Source organism: Callorhinus ursinus, unplaced genomic scaffold (assembly GCF_003265705.2).
Source record: "Callorhinus ursinus isolate GAN/ISIS: 27379988/994484 unplaced genomic scaffold, GSC_fseal_2.0 scaffold140, whole genome shotgun sequence".
Classification (NCBI taxonomy): domain Eukaryota; kingdom Metazoa; phylum Chordata; class Mammalia; order Carnivora; family Otariidae; genus Callorhinus; species Callorhinus ursinus.
In genome coordinates this window covers 249,488-262,637 of record NW_027397202.1, presented here as the reverse complement: position 1 = coordinate 262,637, position 13,150 = coordinate 249,488, and the positions used below count along the sequence as shown (strand labels likewise).

Genomic DNA, 13,150 nt, shown 5'->3' with positions numbered 1-13,150 from the left:
ATGTTTTAAACAAGAATGTGTAAAGAGGTTTTAATTTAGGGTGCTATCCTTAGCCAGGTTCCCAGAGGTCAGAGTCCTGATATTAGAGGCTTGCTCACTCCCACAGGGAGGGTCAGGGCTTCATAATGTGCACCAGGCACTGCACCGGGCTCCAGGAGGAGAGGGGGCATCAGCCGCGCCCCTGGTCTCTTTGACTCATCTTCCACAGACTCTGCCAGGGGGGTAGGCAGGGGAGACACCACCCAACTCCAAGGCTCTGGCCCCCCAAGCACCCAGGAGGAAGACAGATCACCCAGCAACCTACAGAGGACAGCAGATGCCCACAGGAAGCTCAGAGGTACTAGGGGCAGAAATGGGATGGAGGGAGGGGGTGCTTGAGAGGGGCAGGGACAGGGCAGTTTCCATAGGGAGCCATTGCAGAGTTTAAGAGGGAGAGTACCTGCTTGGGTTTCTGTTTAAAAACTCATCTGGTTGCAGGGGCAGGTGGGTTCACAGATGCAGGTTGAGGCAGGGAGCCTGGAGGAGGCTTTTGATGCACAGAGACATAGGAGGAAATTCAAGGCGGTTTGATCCAGGGAGAAGTGAGGGCGGGGGTGGCAGGATGTGAAGGAGCAGACTTAGCAGTGACCGGGTTGGGACGAAGGTGGCAGCAATGGGGGTCTAGGGCAACTCAGGTTCAGGCGCCAGAGAAAAAAACATAAAACCCAGAACACAGCTGAACAGGAGCAGGTAGGGAAATGCTCATGTGGGTTTGAAGTGTCCATGGCCCCTACTGAGGTGTCCAGGCCCTCTGCACCTCAGTGCTCTCATTAGGGTTCTTACATTTTCGGCACTTTGCAAAGCACCAGTGAACTGACTGGCTAAAGGGGTGGTCGGCTGGGGTTGGTGAGTGAATGCACACGCGCACAGCTGAGCCAAGTGGTCTGGCTCAGGGAAGGCATTGAGTCTGAGGGAAGAAGCCAGGGAGAAGAACCCAGGTTGGAGCCAGGGACGGGGTCTGCAAGACAGCTAAGCTAGAGGAAACCCTGAGATCCAAGGAGCCGCGGGAAAGGGGGCAAGAGGGAGGTGCAGGAAAGGTCAAAGAGGTGGAAGGAAGGTGGGCTGTCTGGGAAGGGTCCTACTGAGAGGGAAAGGGTACTCAAGCACATCCAACAGCTGTCCTAAAGGACGAGCTGGGGGGAAAGGCTAATGATACAGAAATATGGGGAGAGGTGGAGGAGCTGAGGTGGACGTGCAGGTAGGCATGCGGTGCTTTCCTGGGATGGATGCGGGCAGTGGGAAGGCATGGGGAATTCCCACCTGACTCAGCGAAGGAAGAGCAGAGGGAGTAGGTGGGTGGGCGGTGGGTCCCCACCGTGATGCAGCCAGAAGGGTCTGAGGGCCATGCTCCCTGCCCAGGTGCAGAGGGGTGCAAGTCTCAAACAGACACATCAAGGGCTCTCTGCCTCTTTACAGCTTTAATCAGTAGGAAAGTCTTCTCATAGACGTTTGACTTTGTCTTCTTGACAGTGGAGTTGGAATGTTCCGGTGTGCTGGTTTACAAGCTGCGCATCTGCTGAGACTGGCCTGGGTCCCCGTTCTGTTGGTGGGGCTGTCCACATGCCAAAGGTCTGGGCCATTTATTGACTCTTCAGTAGAGGCATGTGATCTTTATAGATAGTAGTTTTAAATTCATATGTAGTGAATCTGTCCTTCCCTTTGCTCACATTTCATAACCTTTACTTGTAGTCTTCCCAGGGTTGCAGTGGTTCCGGATTCTGCCGGGAGGACCCAGACCCACCCTCAGAAAGGCCCTGCCTACCATGCTGACCTCAGCACCCGAGAGCTGGGGCTCACCTGGGGCCCCGGGGCCAGGAAAGCCCTTTCCCTGGAAGATAGCATCTACAACCACCTAAAGGCATAGTGAAAAATAGCCACCTCCTCTCTTCTGGCTTTTTGTGGAGAATTTTTTAAATGCCAATTTTAAGATCTGAGCAGACTGACCCCTGCTTTCTCACACACACACACTCACAAGCATGCATACACACCCATGAGCACCCACACACGCTGATCTGAGCCCTATCGGCCCCCCAGCCGGGAGCTCTGATGCAGGTGGAAGGAACAGACTTAGGGTGACCACTGCCCTTTCTCTCTGGCCTCAGTTCCCTGCTGGCCAATCAAGTGCATCTGGGGAGAATCCCCAGGGCGCCCGTGGCATGATTTCAGAGAGCACTGAAGGGGTGAATCTTCTCACGGTTCCATCACCCTGGAGTCTTGGTCCCCACTGCCATGGGCAGCTCCTGGACCCCCAACCCCCTACTTGGGCCCCCCCAGAAACAGCCAGTGTCACACCAAGCAGAGAGTTTATTGAGGTGCTAGACTGCGGGGAGTGTTTGCGGCGGCAAAGCGGACGCTGGTGTGGCCAGGGCCAGGGTAGGCACCCTCCTCCTAGCATCTGGGGGCTCGGGATAAGCCTCAAGAGCTACTCCTAATCTCCCCCAGGACCCTTCTGGGGAACCCCTCCCTGCCTCCCCCTGAGCTCCATGTGGGGCAGTATGGGGAGGTCCCTCTCTTTGTCCCTGTGGTCAAGGATGGGATAATCCCTTGAGATTCACTATAAAAATTAAAATTCCTTTATAAATCACAGGGGAGGGGCAGGAGGGGATCGCCTGGGAGCCTGGTACCACCAGTCACCTAGAGCCTCGCCTTCCTCTACAACCCTCCCAGTTCTGACCCCAAGTAAAGAGCAGAGGGCGAGAGTTTGCAGGCACAGAGAGGGGCAGAGACAGAAACAAGAGACAGGATGAAGTCAAGGGGCGGAAGAGGGTGACAGAAAGAACGGATCGGAGGGAAAGTGGAGAGGACCCCTCTCTCCCGCGGCCCCTGGGGAGCAAGGAGGAAACTCCCTGGATATCAGTTCCCACATGCCCCCAATCCAGTTCTTGCCAAAGCCACGGCGGCTTCTGGAGACACGCCCAGCCCCAGCTGCCCCTGCAGCCAGGGAGCAGTGAGCGGCTACTCCAGGTAGATGTCCTCTGTGGGGCAGGCGTACTCCAGGTGCTCCTGGTAGTACTCCAGGAAGGCGCGGCTGGGGGAGAGAGAGTCATCTACCAGCCGCTCCGGGCCTCCTGAGTCGCCCCCACCACACGCCCACAGCTCCCCCTCCTCACCCACCTGGGCCTCCCGTCACCCCCAGACCCCATTCCTCAGCTCTCTGGCTCGGTGATCACAAGCACAGGGAACCGTGTCACTTCCATCCCAAATACCCTCCCCCCGGGCTCCTGTCCCGTCTTCAAATTTGTTTTCCACCCACTCCCAACTCTCCACCTCTGTTGTTTCTCATCTGACCTCCCCCCTCACTCCTGCCCAAACTCTCCACCCCCAGACCTCACCTCCCTGCCCGTCTTCTCAGGCCTGCTCTCCCACCTGAGCACTCCCCACCCCACTTACCCCACACTCTGGGCCACGGGCCTCATGGACTCCTGGGAGACAAAGACGTGGCAGGCAAAGCGGCTCAGCAGAGGGTGTTTGGTGATGAAGCCAAAATAGCTGCAGGGGGGTTGATGCGGAGGGGTATCAGAGCACAGACCCACAGCTTAGCCCACCCCCCGCCCCCGGATCCGGAGACAAGAGTCAGGAACAGAGGGCTCGGGAAGAGAGTACGGGATGAGAAAAACGTGTGGGTCACACGAATTCCAGATTTGAAGGTGCCTTTTTGGGTTCTGGTCCAAGCACAGTGCTAGGCACCTACGAGGAATGAGTGACCTGTGTGAATTTCTCCAGGACAGGGGTGGGCCCCCCACCCAGAGCTTGCCCCTAGGCCATAGCGCAGGGCCTCCCTTCTGCCTTCTAGATGTGAGTCACCCGAGCCTGCCCAGCCCCACCTCTGGTCCTGCAAACTTTACAGCTATTATCTGAGCTCTGAGTTGGGACTTGGCATTGGCCCCCAATCTGTGAAACCCTCTTTGTGGAGAGAAACCTCCCACCCTGGCTCTGTCATGAATTTTTAGTCACTGTCCCAACTCTGTCTCATTCAGACCTTTCCTGAATCTGCCCTGTTCGGTTCCTCTAAGACATGAAAACTTTGTCCAGAGGGAGGGCCTGTCAGAGCCCTGCAGCCTGAGGCTCGAGACTCCCTTCACGGTGGCTAATCCAATCCACATCAGACTGGATTGGGGTTTTGTGGTTCCACCAAATGGGAATCCACACGGCAGTGTCATTGCCAAGACAACGTGCTCGTGTTGTCCATGAACAAACTTGTCTCAAACACCGTGGTCAAAGAATCACTTTATAGTCACCAACACTTGGAGGTCGCTTACCGAGCCCCAAGCACAACAGCACCTTCTACTATTAACCCACATACCCCTCACAACAGCCCTGTGAGGTAGGTGCCCTGATCTATTGTCTCTAGAGGATGGAGACAAGGCCCAGAGGCGGTCAGAAACTTGCCCAAGGACACACAGCTAGTCTGTAGCAGTCTGTGATCTTACAGGCCACACACGCCAACCTCATCCAGATACAGCATGTCCAGCACATTCCTTATGTCCTGCTTCCTTCTCAAGGAAATGAGGAAATGAGTTAAGGGTTCACCTAACACTATTTCATTGGTGTCTCCTTACCATGACAGACTGGGCTGAGTTCTGAAGTACCAAGTACTAGGAAGGTCTGGGCCAAGACAGCAGCGCCTTGGTCCCCTCCCCACCCACCGCCTCCCCTCCACCCTGATCCACTGGTCTGACCATCTTTCTCTCATGTGCTTGCACTTGGGTCCATGCTCAGTGTCTAGGCCTGAGTTTGGGCAGTCTCCCTCTGTTGAGAAATCGAGCTTGTTTTCCCTCTTGGCAGTGCAATTCTGAGCCCACCATCCCTCCAGGTGCAGACCAGCCCTCACAGTGCCAGCGCTGCCTGCTATTTGGTCTGCAGCCTGCAAAGCAGTATCTCCCTCCTCAGACTGGGCTCTGACCTGCTGAGGGTTGACACCATCCCCCAGACAGCAGATAGAGCCCTTCTTATCATCCTCTTCAGCACAGCAGTGTTCAAATGACTTACATGCTGGACTCAAGACCTATCACAAGCCTCAGCCCCAGGTCCACTGTGTTCTTCCTATACCTCCTCCGCCCTTGAGGACCTGCTTCCTCCAACACCCCATCGAGTCTTTTCGAGCCTCTGGTTGGCCCTGGCCTTTTGGTTACATCCTGTTTCCTCCATCAAGGACACCGGGACCAGTGGGCAGGAGTCTGGCTGGCCAGGGAGCCTGTGGCCCCCCCAGCTGGTTACAGCACTGGCTCGCTCACCCCCTTCCCTCCTTTCTCGTTCTGCCTGCCTGTCTCGTTCACCTCGGCCACAGTGACCCACCTGCTCCCAGATGATTCTCTCCTTCCACGTCTCCGTCCCACACTCCAGACCCATGGAACAAATAGCCAATCTGATCTCACTGCATCTGCGATTGAATGCCACGTTTCCAGCATGTCAGGCCCACTCACTCCGTGCTCCTTCTCTCGGTGTGGGGGTCACTCTCTGCCCATCACCCAGGAGGCACATCACCCTTGGTTCTCCCTCTAGGCCAGCCTCTATACCCAGTCAGTCCAGGTCCTGCCTGTCTACCTCCTAAATGCCTCCAGGACACTGCCCCTGCAGAACCTCAGCAGCACCTGGCCTCCTGCATAACACGTGGGTCCATCCATCTGGACAGCAGCCAGAGCCAGCTTGTCAAACTGAGTCACACCATGAGACACTGCGAATGGGACTAGGTACAAGCTCTCTGACAGAGTCCCGGGTACTCCTAGTGTCCCTCCAGCCTCACCCTAGCTGCCCGCCAAGACACCTGGGGCCCCTCGCCCACAGCCTTAGCTCCACTGGCTCCCTGCCAAGATCCACCCCATTACTTACTTGTCTTCCAAGGCTTACAGAGTGGTCTTCAGTCCCTTCCTGAGTCCCAGGAGAACTCACCCACCTCTCTATAGGTCGGCTCACAGCAGACCCCGATAGATGCTTCTAGCACTCACTTGTCTGTGTCTCTGTTTCCTCACCCAGACCAGATGAGAGCTTGTTTGATCCAAGGCTCCCGAGCCCAGTGCAGAGTGGGTGCCATGTGGGTGCAGGTGGGGCAGTCAGTGTGGTGGGGGATAGGGATTGTATCTAGGCAACCCTCCGGGATCGTGGGGACTCAGGAGGGTAAGGCTCTCACCAGCTGTTGCGGGGATGGCAGCCACAGAAGGAGATGTTCTTCATCTGGAAGAAGTGACTGCAATGCTGGAACTGGAGCAGAGGTGGCCGAGCATGCTGAGTTAGATGCAGGGTCGGGGGCCGCTTCTGCCACCCCGGCCAGACATCCCTCTAGCAGACCCTCCTGCCTTAACCCATCCCTAGCCGCCCCTGTGCCTCAGGCCCCTGCACTCCCACCTCAGGTCCTCCGCTTAGACTCAGCTTGACCCCCCGAAGGGAAATCTCAAGGTCACAGGAGGCAGGAGGACGCAGGTGGACGGTCAGCTTCCGGGCCGTAGCAATCTGGGGAAGAAGTTGGGGGAGAGACGGTCTCAAGGGCCTACAAGGGTGTCTTTCTCTCCCCTTGGTGCAACATTTTACATTATGGATGAAGACTCTTGGCACTGACTCTAGAAGACGAGAACCGGTGGTCTTAGCCATTCCTCAGGCTCAGGACCAGCTGGTCACCTCTCTGCCCTAAGACTGCCACTTCCTTCTATTCCTCCAGACAGGACAAAGCCCCCTCCCCGCCCCTCCGCCAGCCTCCTCACTGCCCATCCCTGTGGACTGGATGGGAGTTCTCAGCTACAGACTATCCTGTTTCTCTGCTGCTTTCCCACTCAACCACAAGACCAGTAGATGGGCAGGCTCACTAAATGTCTACCAAGTGAATGAATGAGCAAATGACTCCCAGGAAAGGATCTGTGAGCATTGGTCTTGATTTACAGACAAAAAGAGGACGGAATGAAGGAAAGGAGGGGCCGGCGGGAAGGTGGAGGCCCCACTAAATCCAATAAACCTGCAAGGCCAGAACTAGAGCAGAGAGGGCAGAGAAGGCCCAGTCAGACTGAGGGTTAGATGGAGGGACAGACCTGCCAAGCTCTGCCCTAGGTTGGTCTGCCCAGGCCTCTGAATCAGAGCTGGGGTCTCTGCCCCCTGAGGCTCCCAAGGCACTGTCTGAACCCTCTGTGGCCAGAGGCCTGGGGCCTCCAAAGGATGGGCCAGCCTACGGGGGTGAGGTGGACCACTGACTCCAGACTGACCTTCTGCATGGCTGCACACAGGATGCCATTGCCCTGGTGACAGGGTACCTCTACAGAGCCCAGGAACTGCACGTCGAAGCGCTCCACCCAGCAGGGACTCCGCTTGCTCCCTGGGGGGAGAGGGGGTGTCAAAAGGGGCCTAGAGCAGGCAGAGGGGGTGGCTCAGGCTGGGTGACAAGTTACCCCTTGGGGATGGGACCTCACCCAGCAGGTCCTTGGCAGGGCCGGGCACCGCATGGGCGTAGAAGGCAGGGAAGACCCCACGCTCCCCTGTGCGCATGTTGAAGCCACGGAACCAGAAATCATCCTCCTCAGCCTCCACCAACACTGGGTCATCCACATCCAGCTCCAGCTCATCCGGATGGCGAGGGATGAACCTGAGATCAGGTCAGAGGAGGGAGATCACTGGGGGGCAGGGCAGGACCCAGTGGGTGGTGTCCACCCAGGTCCCATAGTGTCTGTAGACCGAGGTTGGGGATCACTGGCAGCAAACAGGAGAAAGGCTGTACCTGAAGACAGCCCGATGGGTTTGCTCTTTCTCCTCCCCATTGACCAAGCAGGAAAAAAGACCAAAGGACTCCGTGCCTGAGACACAGAGACAGGGAAAGACAGACACTCAGAGGCAGGAGAAGGAAGGTACTTGAAGGCCTGGTCAAGTTCCTCCCCCCTGCCCCCCCAGCAGCCTGGTGTAGGTTGCCCCGAGCCTGGGGGGAGGGAGAACCAGGCCATCAGGGGCTGGAGGCAGAGCAGGCCTACCCACTCTGCTCCCCACCCTGCTGGGGACCTGGGGAACGTTCCAGGCACATGTCCTGGGTGAGAGGGCAGTGCCTCGCCCTGACCACCCTGAGACCCTCAGGCTGCCCTGGGCGCTCGGGGGAAACTGCCTGTTCCCCAGAGACCTTCCCCCTTTCCCCACTTCCCACTCACTGGAAGAACGAGATGTGCTGTTGACAAAGACATTGAGGAACTTCTTAGAGAAGGTGAGGTCAGGGCTGTCTGGGGAGGCGTCCTCCGGGCCCTGACCACCACCCAGAAGCGTGGCCGCCGTCTCTTCCTCGCTGGCCTCGCCACCGCTGTCCTCCGAGCTGTCCTCGCCCAGGCCAGCGCAGCGCCGCAGGCTAACCAGCTCCAGCTGCGTGTGCTCGTCCACCACCAGCGTGTACTTGACCGCGTCATACACCAGCGAGGCGTCCAGCGGCGCAGCGGGGCGCACGCCCCCGCCGCCAGGGGGCCCCCCCTTGTCACCAGCATCGTCCTCGTCCTCGTCCTCGTCATCCTCCTCGGAGCAGGCGGCGGAACAGGCGCGGGCCGGACGGGCGCTGCGGCCCGGAGCGGCCCACAGCGGCGTGATGGTGTCGCGCGTGGGGTTGCTGAGGAAGAGGCAGGGCCCGGGCTGGGCGGGGCCGGGCCGAGGTGCAGAGGGCGCGGGGGGCGGTGGCCCGCACAGCGTCTCCATGTCCACCAGCTCCACGCCGCCCGGCCCTGCAGCCGCCTCAGGGGCCTCCGTGGTCCCACCCGCGGGCGATGCGGGCTCCCCGGAAGGACGCGACGCGGGAGACAGGCACTGGCCGGGGCAGCGGATGGGTGAGGAGCCCTCGGAGATCATGCGGCTCACGAGGTTGCTGAGCAGCCAGGGCGAGTCGGCGTCCTCGCTGAGGTCTGGCTCAGACTCGGACCCTGACTCGTACTCGCTGTTGGTGTCGTCGGGGCCCACGGGCAGGAAGGCGGGGCGACGCGGGGGCTCACATGGGGTCTCAGGCTCGGGCTCCGGCTCGGAGGCAGGCGATGAGGCCTCCTCGATGGAGTTGGTGAGGTGCGAGGAGCGGCCGCTGCTGCTGCTGCCGCCGTCGCTGCTCAGCTCCAGCTCGGTCTCCGAGATGGACGAAATCATGCGCCCGAGGCGCGCGCCCCCTGCGTCCTCCGAGTCGGAGCCTGGCGAGGACAGCTCCTGGCTGCTGCGCCGGCCCCCTCGGCCCCCGCTGGAGCGGCTTCCCAGGTCAGCCTCGATGCCAGGATCTGAGGAGGGCGAGGCTCCACAGGGCGCAGGGGGGCCCGCAGCCGGTGGGTTCCCTTCACAATCGCAACCCTGGCGCACAGGCGACTGTGCCCCGCATGGGCTCGCGTCTGTGGGCTGGAGGGAGGCGGGTGACTCTGCAGAGCAGGGGTGTGTGTCAGCAAGCCCACTCGGTTCCCTTCCTCTCTCCCTTGCCTCCTGTGACCCCACCACCAGCACCACCACCCTGCTCACCTCTGAGGGGCTCCTGGGGAGGAGAGCACAGCACTGTCTCCTGCCAGGAAGCTGGAGGGGCTGGGGCAAAGCCTCCGTTGTTGTTCAGGGAGTCCTGGGGGTGGGGTGGGGGAGCAGTAAGAAAGTAGCGCTGATGGGGGTCTCCAGCCTTCAGTGGTAGGACAGGCTGCCATGGCGAGCAGAGTCCCAGATGCTAAAAACCCAGGTTAACTCCAGGATGTTGTGGGTGGGTCTGGATGCTCACCTGGGCTCCCAGCGTAGTCAGGTGGAGAGTGGTGGGCCGGTTCTTGTGGGGTTCCTCCAGGGAGGGGGAAGGGATCAGGGCCTCTGGGGCAGGGGCCTCTGAACCAGGGCCTCCTCCCTCCTTGCCCTCCCCTTCCCCTTCCTCCTCTTCCTCCTCCTCTTCCTCCTCCTCTTCCTCCTCCTCTTCCTCCTCCTCCTCCTCTTCATTGTCATCGATCATCTCAAACTCCTGGAAATCATCCTGGAAGGAGCAGATCGGGTGCGGCTGCTCCGAACGTCCCAGGGAGAGACTGTCCTGCAAGAAGGAGGGACAGGCAGAGCTGGGCCAGAGCTCAACAGTGACTTGGGGTTCCAGGTGCCAGGAAAGGGGAAAGCAGAAAGCTATAAGTTAAGAGAGAGAAGACTCCGGTTCACTCTGCTCCCCACCAACAGAGCAATGTTTTTAAAAATCCGCTTAAGGGGCGTCTGGGTGGTTCAGTCAGTTAAGTGTCTCCTTCAGCTAGGGTCATGATCCCAGGGTCCCAGGCTCTCAGCTCAGCGGGGAGTCTGCTTCTCCCTCTCCTTCTGCCCATCCCCCCTGCTCATGCTCTCATTCGCTCTCTCTCAAATGAATAAATAAAAAATCTTTTTTAAAAATCTGCTTAAGATACAAAAGGATCACTCCAGTTCTTGGTAAGAGCCCAAACTCCTTAGCTTAAGTGAATTCTCAGAGTGGCCCCAATCCACCTGCCACCCTCATGTTATCTCCAAACCCCATCACATTTGACACCAGCACTCCTTCCTTCATGGCATTTTAGCCCAATTCACCATTGCTGTACCCACCAAGCTTCAAGGCCCACCAGGGCAGGACCATGTCCCATTGTGTACTGATAGATCCTACCCTGAGAACAGGACTTAGCCTATAGATGCTAATTGGAATGCATGAAGACAACCCAGGATTAACCGAGCTTGCACCAACCTCAGGGTCTTTGACACACTTAATCACTTTGCCAGCAACCCCTCTCCTCCATTCCCTACCTCCCTTATCTGCCCAGCTCCATCCAGTCTTCCCTAAGGGCAAGGTTGTGTGCCATTTCCCCTGGAAAGTCTTCCTGAAGGCCTCCCTCTCCCCTCATTGCACCTAGTGGCCTCCCATTGGAACCCAGTCTTTGACATTCAGGCAGCCAGCCATTGCCTCTGACATGTCTTTCTCCCCTACTGAGTTATAAGCTCCCAAGGGCAAGGGCCACACTTGACCATTCTCCTTCCACACACCTGGAAGCCCCCAGCACTTGCCACATGGCAGTTCCTCAGAAATGTTCTTGAATGAATGAAAACAGAAACATGGGGAGACAGGGAGGGCGTGGAGAAGAAGCAGGAGATCGGGGGAGAAAAGATATCAGGGGTGGAGACATAAGGCAGAGGAAGCTTGAGAGGTGGGGACAGGGCTGGGAAGGAGACAGCTGAGATGGCAGCAGGAAGGGGCAGGGTCTTCCTAAAAAGTGGTCTGAGGACAGAAGGCCTGCCTCCCCTCCCCCAAGCTAGCCCAGTGACAGGAGCCAGGCGAGGAATGCTGGGGACAGCCCTCTGTGGAGGGCGTACAGTCTGAGAAAAAGAGAGGTTTGAGATCAAGGAAGACCCTGGGCCAGGAGGCCCAAAGGGAGGGGGCAATCAGAGGATTTCTTCTTTCAAGGCTGAGCTCAGACCCACCCTAAAACTCCAAGTGAACATTAAGCAGAGCCAAAGTGAGGTTCTCCCTTGAAAGGGTTCCATTCCCCCAGCCCCTTCCCCACCTTCTCGCAGTGGTCCGAGTCATAGCTGAGGCCCAGGCCACAGTCATCGGTGATCTCAGACAGGTCCTCATCATCAAATTCTTCCAGGCTTATGTCCTGGGGAGGCCTGGGAGAGGGGACCAGGGTCAGAGAGCAAGGACAGGGCTCCCTAGAGAGCCACCAACGCTGGATTCCCTCCCTGCCTAGATGTTGGCCCTAAGGAGGGACCCCCAGCTGCTAGGCCCCATGGTCTCCAGAAAACCCAACTCCCAGAGCCACATCCTCCCATCACCTTGAACCCCAAGCTCTGCTCTTCAACGGATTCCCCCCACAATCTGAGCCGTTACCAGCCCAGAGGAGCCACTTGTCCCCTCGACCCTCCTCCTGCCCCTCCTCTCTCAGAGAGCCAGCAGCCTCTCCTCCCTGCTCCAGGGCCCTCTGGGTCACAGCTTCAGTCCCAGGGGAGTCAAGCTGAGCAGAGTGGGGGGAGGGGGAGCTGAAGCTGCAGCAGCGGGGGAGGGGGGGCAGGCAGGCCTGCTCTGGGAGCAGAGTCTGCTAGCCACTTTGTCTCCCCCCTCCTGCCCAAGGCAGGTCTACACCCAGATATCCAACCCTCCCCATCTCAGGTCCTTCCCCCAAGGGCTCCAGGCTTGATTTCAACTCCCTCCCTGAGCCCTACAGGCCAAGACAGGCCTTTACCAAAGACAGGCCCAACGAGGCCAAAAGCACACTGCCAAGCACAGAAGGTGGCTCAGGGTCCTGCCCCGACAGGCTGCCCCTCAGAGGCTCAGCCCGGATCCTCCACCCTTGAGGGGTCAGCTGCCCGGCTGGGTGCGGCACTGGATCCCAGCGGGATATGGGGCGGAGGGGGGCGGTCATTAGGGCTGGAGAAGGGGGATGAGGGGAGGACAGAAATAGACGCCCTGAAGGGAAGGAGGATGGGGAGCAGAAGTCAGAGGCCTCAGGAACAGAGAGGGGACTGGGGCTTGGGTCCCCAACGGCGATGGGGGTGGGGTGGCAGGGCTGGGTCGGAGGGGGCTGGGGACTGGGTCGCGGCGGGGGCTGCGAGGAGATAAGGGTCTGCCAAGGCCCGGGGCGCCAGAGTGCGTACCTGCAGCCTGGCGGCGACAGCGAGTGAAAGGTGGAAAGAGAAAACATCTCCGCCCGATCCGCCATCTTCTCCCGGGAAAGGCCTGCCGACTGCGGCGGGGGGAGGGGTGCGCGGAGCGACGGCCCCGCACGCCCTTCGTCGCTCCCTCCCTCGGTCCCCAGCCCTCCCCGAGTCACCTCGTGACACGCCCTGCGACACCCCGCCCGCCGACACACCTCGACACCCTGCCAGGACACCGCGGCAGGCGAGCGGCAGCGCCGCAGGGGGAGGGGAGAGGAGAGGGAGGATCCGGGAGCGGAGGGAGGGGACAGGGGAGGGAGGGAGGGAGGGGGCCGGCGGGGAAGCTGGTTGGAGGAGAGAAGATGGTTTGACTGAGAGGCTCTGGTTCGGGAACGATCGGCTTTGGTTTTTTCGGGAGGTGGGGGAGGTGAGAAGCGGATTGGCGGCGGATTGGGGGGTGGATCAGGTTCGTGTACAGGAGGGTCTGCGGGTGCGGGGGACAGAGAGAGAGAGAGCCTTCAGTGAGAAAGCTGCGGTGGGCCGTCGGAGGAGGGCAGGGGTCCGGGTCCAC

General features: G+C 59.3%; 1 protein-coding gene across 1 annotated transcript; it reads right to left on the bottom strand.

The window, feature by feature from the left end:
- Window positions 1-2,310: 2,310 nt before the first annotated feature.
- On the bottom strand, window positions 2,311-12,914 carry MAPK8IP2 (mitogen-activated protein kinase 8 interacting protein 2). The gene is made up of 12 exons (XM_025858674.2): window positions 12,580-12,914; window positions 11,490-11,595; window positions 9,719-10,012; window positions 9,475-9,568; window positions 8,154-9,377; window positions 7,736-7,811; window positions 7,431-7,603; window positions 7,227-7,336; window positions 6,382-6,486; window positions 6,167-6,237; window positions 3,430-3,528; window positions 2,311-3,067 (listed from the first exon to the last, which is right to left on the bottom strand). Exons 1-12 carry the CDS (start codon window positions 12,642-12,644, stop codon window positions 2,995-2,997), a joined length of 2,490 nt encoding a protein of 829 aa, XP_025714459.1. The 5' UTR covers window positions 12,645-12,914; the 3' UTR covers window positions 2,311-2,994.
- Between the last annotated feature and the right edge of the window lie 236 nt (window positions 12,915-13,150).